Below are 1,158 nucleotides of genomic sequence, written 5' to 3' on the forward strand. Positions count from 1 at the left end.
CCCCACCGCCTCCAGCGCCAAGACACTCACCTCCTGTACGTGTCCGAAGCAGCAGCATAGTGTAAGGGGGTACAGCCTTTACAGTCAGCCTCGTTGATACCGGCTCCTGCCGGGACCAGCGGCACCGTACACTGGTGGCTGCCGCTGGGGGAGTGCAGCGGAGTCCTGGGAAGGGGAGAGGAGAGGAGAGGGGGACACTTAGTGCTGCCGGGCAGCAAGGCAGGACGCAGGGACCCTCGCCACTGAGCTGCACCCTGCTCTGCCTCAAGGGTTTGGGTCAGCAGCAGCTTCTGAAGAGCCAGAGCAGCTCCCCCTGGGGTGGGAGGGGGAGAAGGAGGCAGTTTTGGACATCAGAAGCAGCAAAGGTCTTAGGAACGCCCCAACCCAACCCCAGGCTCGGCGTGTTCCGGCTGGTTTAAGGCTGGAGGAATCACCCTTCCTCCCTCGCAAGGCCCGTCGCACACTTGCCTTCCAAACTTATCTCTCCTCCTCAAGTCAGCACCGCTGCTCAACAGCAAATTAAGACATTCGACATTCCTACAGGAGGTAGGGAGACGAGTTAAGACACAGATCAGAAGGGACCGCAGCAGGGATGCAACCCCCCCTCATTGCGGGCACAGCTCTTCCCTGCCCTCCCGCAAAATGACCCTTCGTGCACGGTCCAGAGCTCAACGACCAGGCAACCAGAGAGGCATCAGCCACGGCACTAAGCCCACACACTGGATTTCAGGCTACGGAAAAGATGTAGGCAGGGCAACAGCGCTGCGACATCAAAACCAGCTCTCGGCGTCGCGTGGATGTAACAGCAGCGAGGTCCTTGACGGGACCCCTACGCCTCGGCTGCTCGGCTGTGCTGCTGCAGCTGCGCCGCGTGAAATCAAACTCTCTGGCAAACCCCACAAGGCGTTTGCACGGCCAGCGAACTCCCTGCTGCTTTTCAGGCATCAGCTGAAAGGTCTCTGCTCCCTCACAGAGCCAGGAACGGCACCGAGGGAGAGGGGTCACAGTCTGGGCTTGGGGAGGCAATGCCCCTCCCGCACGCGGTGGCCGGGGCGCAGCTCACCCTCCAGAAGCAGCAGCGTGGAGGCAAGTCCTCCCGAGGTTGTCAGGCGTGTTGATATCGAAGCCTGCGGACAGCACGTGCTCGTTGCTCAGCGA

The 1,158-nt window shown here is 61.4% G+C and overlaps 1 protein-coding gene across 1 annotated transcript in view; it reads right to left on the reverse strand.

Annotated features, from left to right (window-relative positions):
- The window catches only part of LOC104274856 (serine/threonine-protein phosphatase 6 regulatory ankyrin repeat subunit C-like), a gene marked incomplete at both ends in the record, with an annotated part of 4,171 nt that overhangs the window by 1,010 nt on the left and 2,003 nt on the right, over positions 1-1,158 (reverse strand). The window contains 3 exons of the mRNA XM_009870607.1: positions 31-165; positions 469-537; positions 1,064-1,157. Coding sequence (XP_009868909.1) covers positions 31-165; positions 469-537; positions 1,064-1,157 — 298 coding nt within the window. The remainder of the gene's footprint in view (positions 1-30; positions 166-468; positions 538-1,063; position 1,158) is intronic.

This window comes from Apaloderma vittatum, unplaced genomic scaffold (genome assembly GCF_000703405.1).
Source record: "Apaloderma vittatum isolate BGI_N311 unplaced genomic scaffold, ASM70340v1 scaffold30495, whole genome shotgun sequence".
Taxonomy (NCBI): Eukaryota; Metazoa; Chordata; class Aves; order Trogoniformes; family Trogonidae; genus Apaloderma; species Apaloderma vittatum.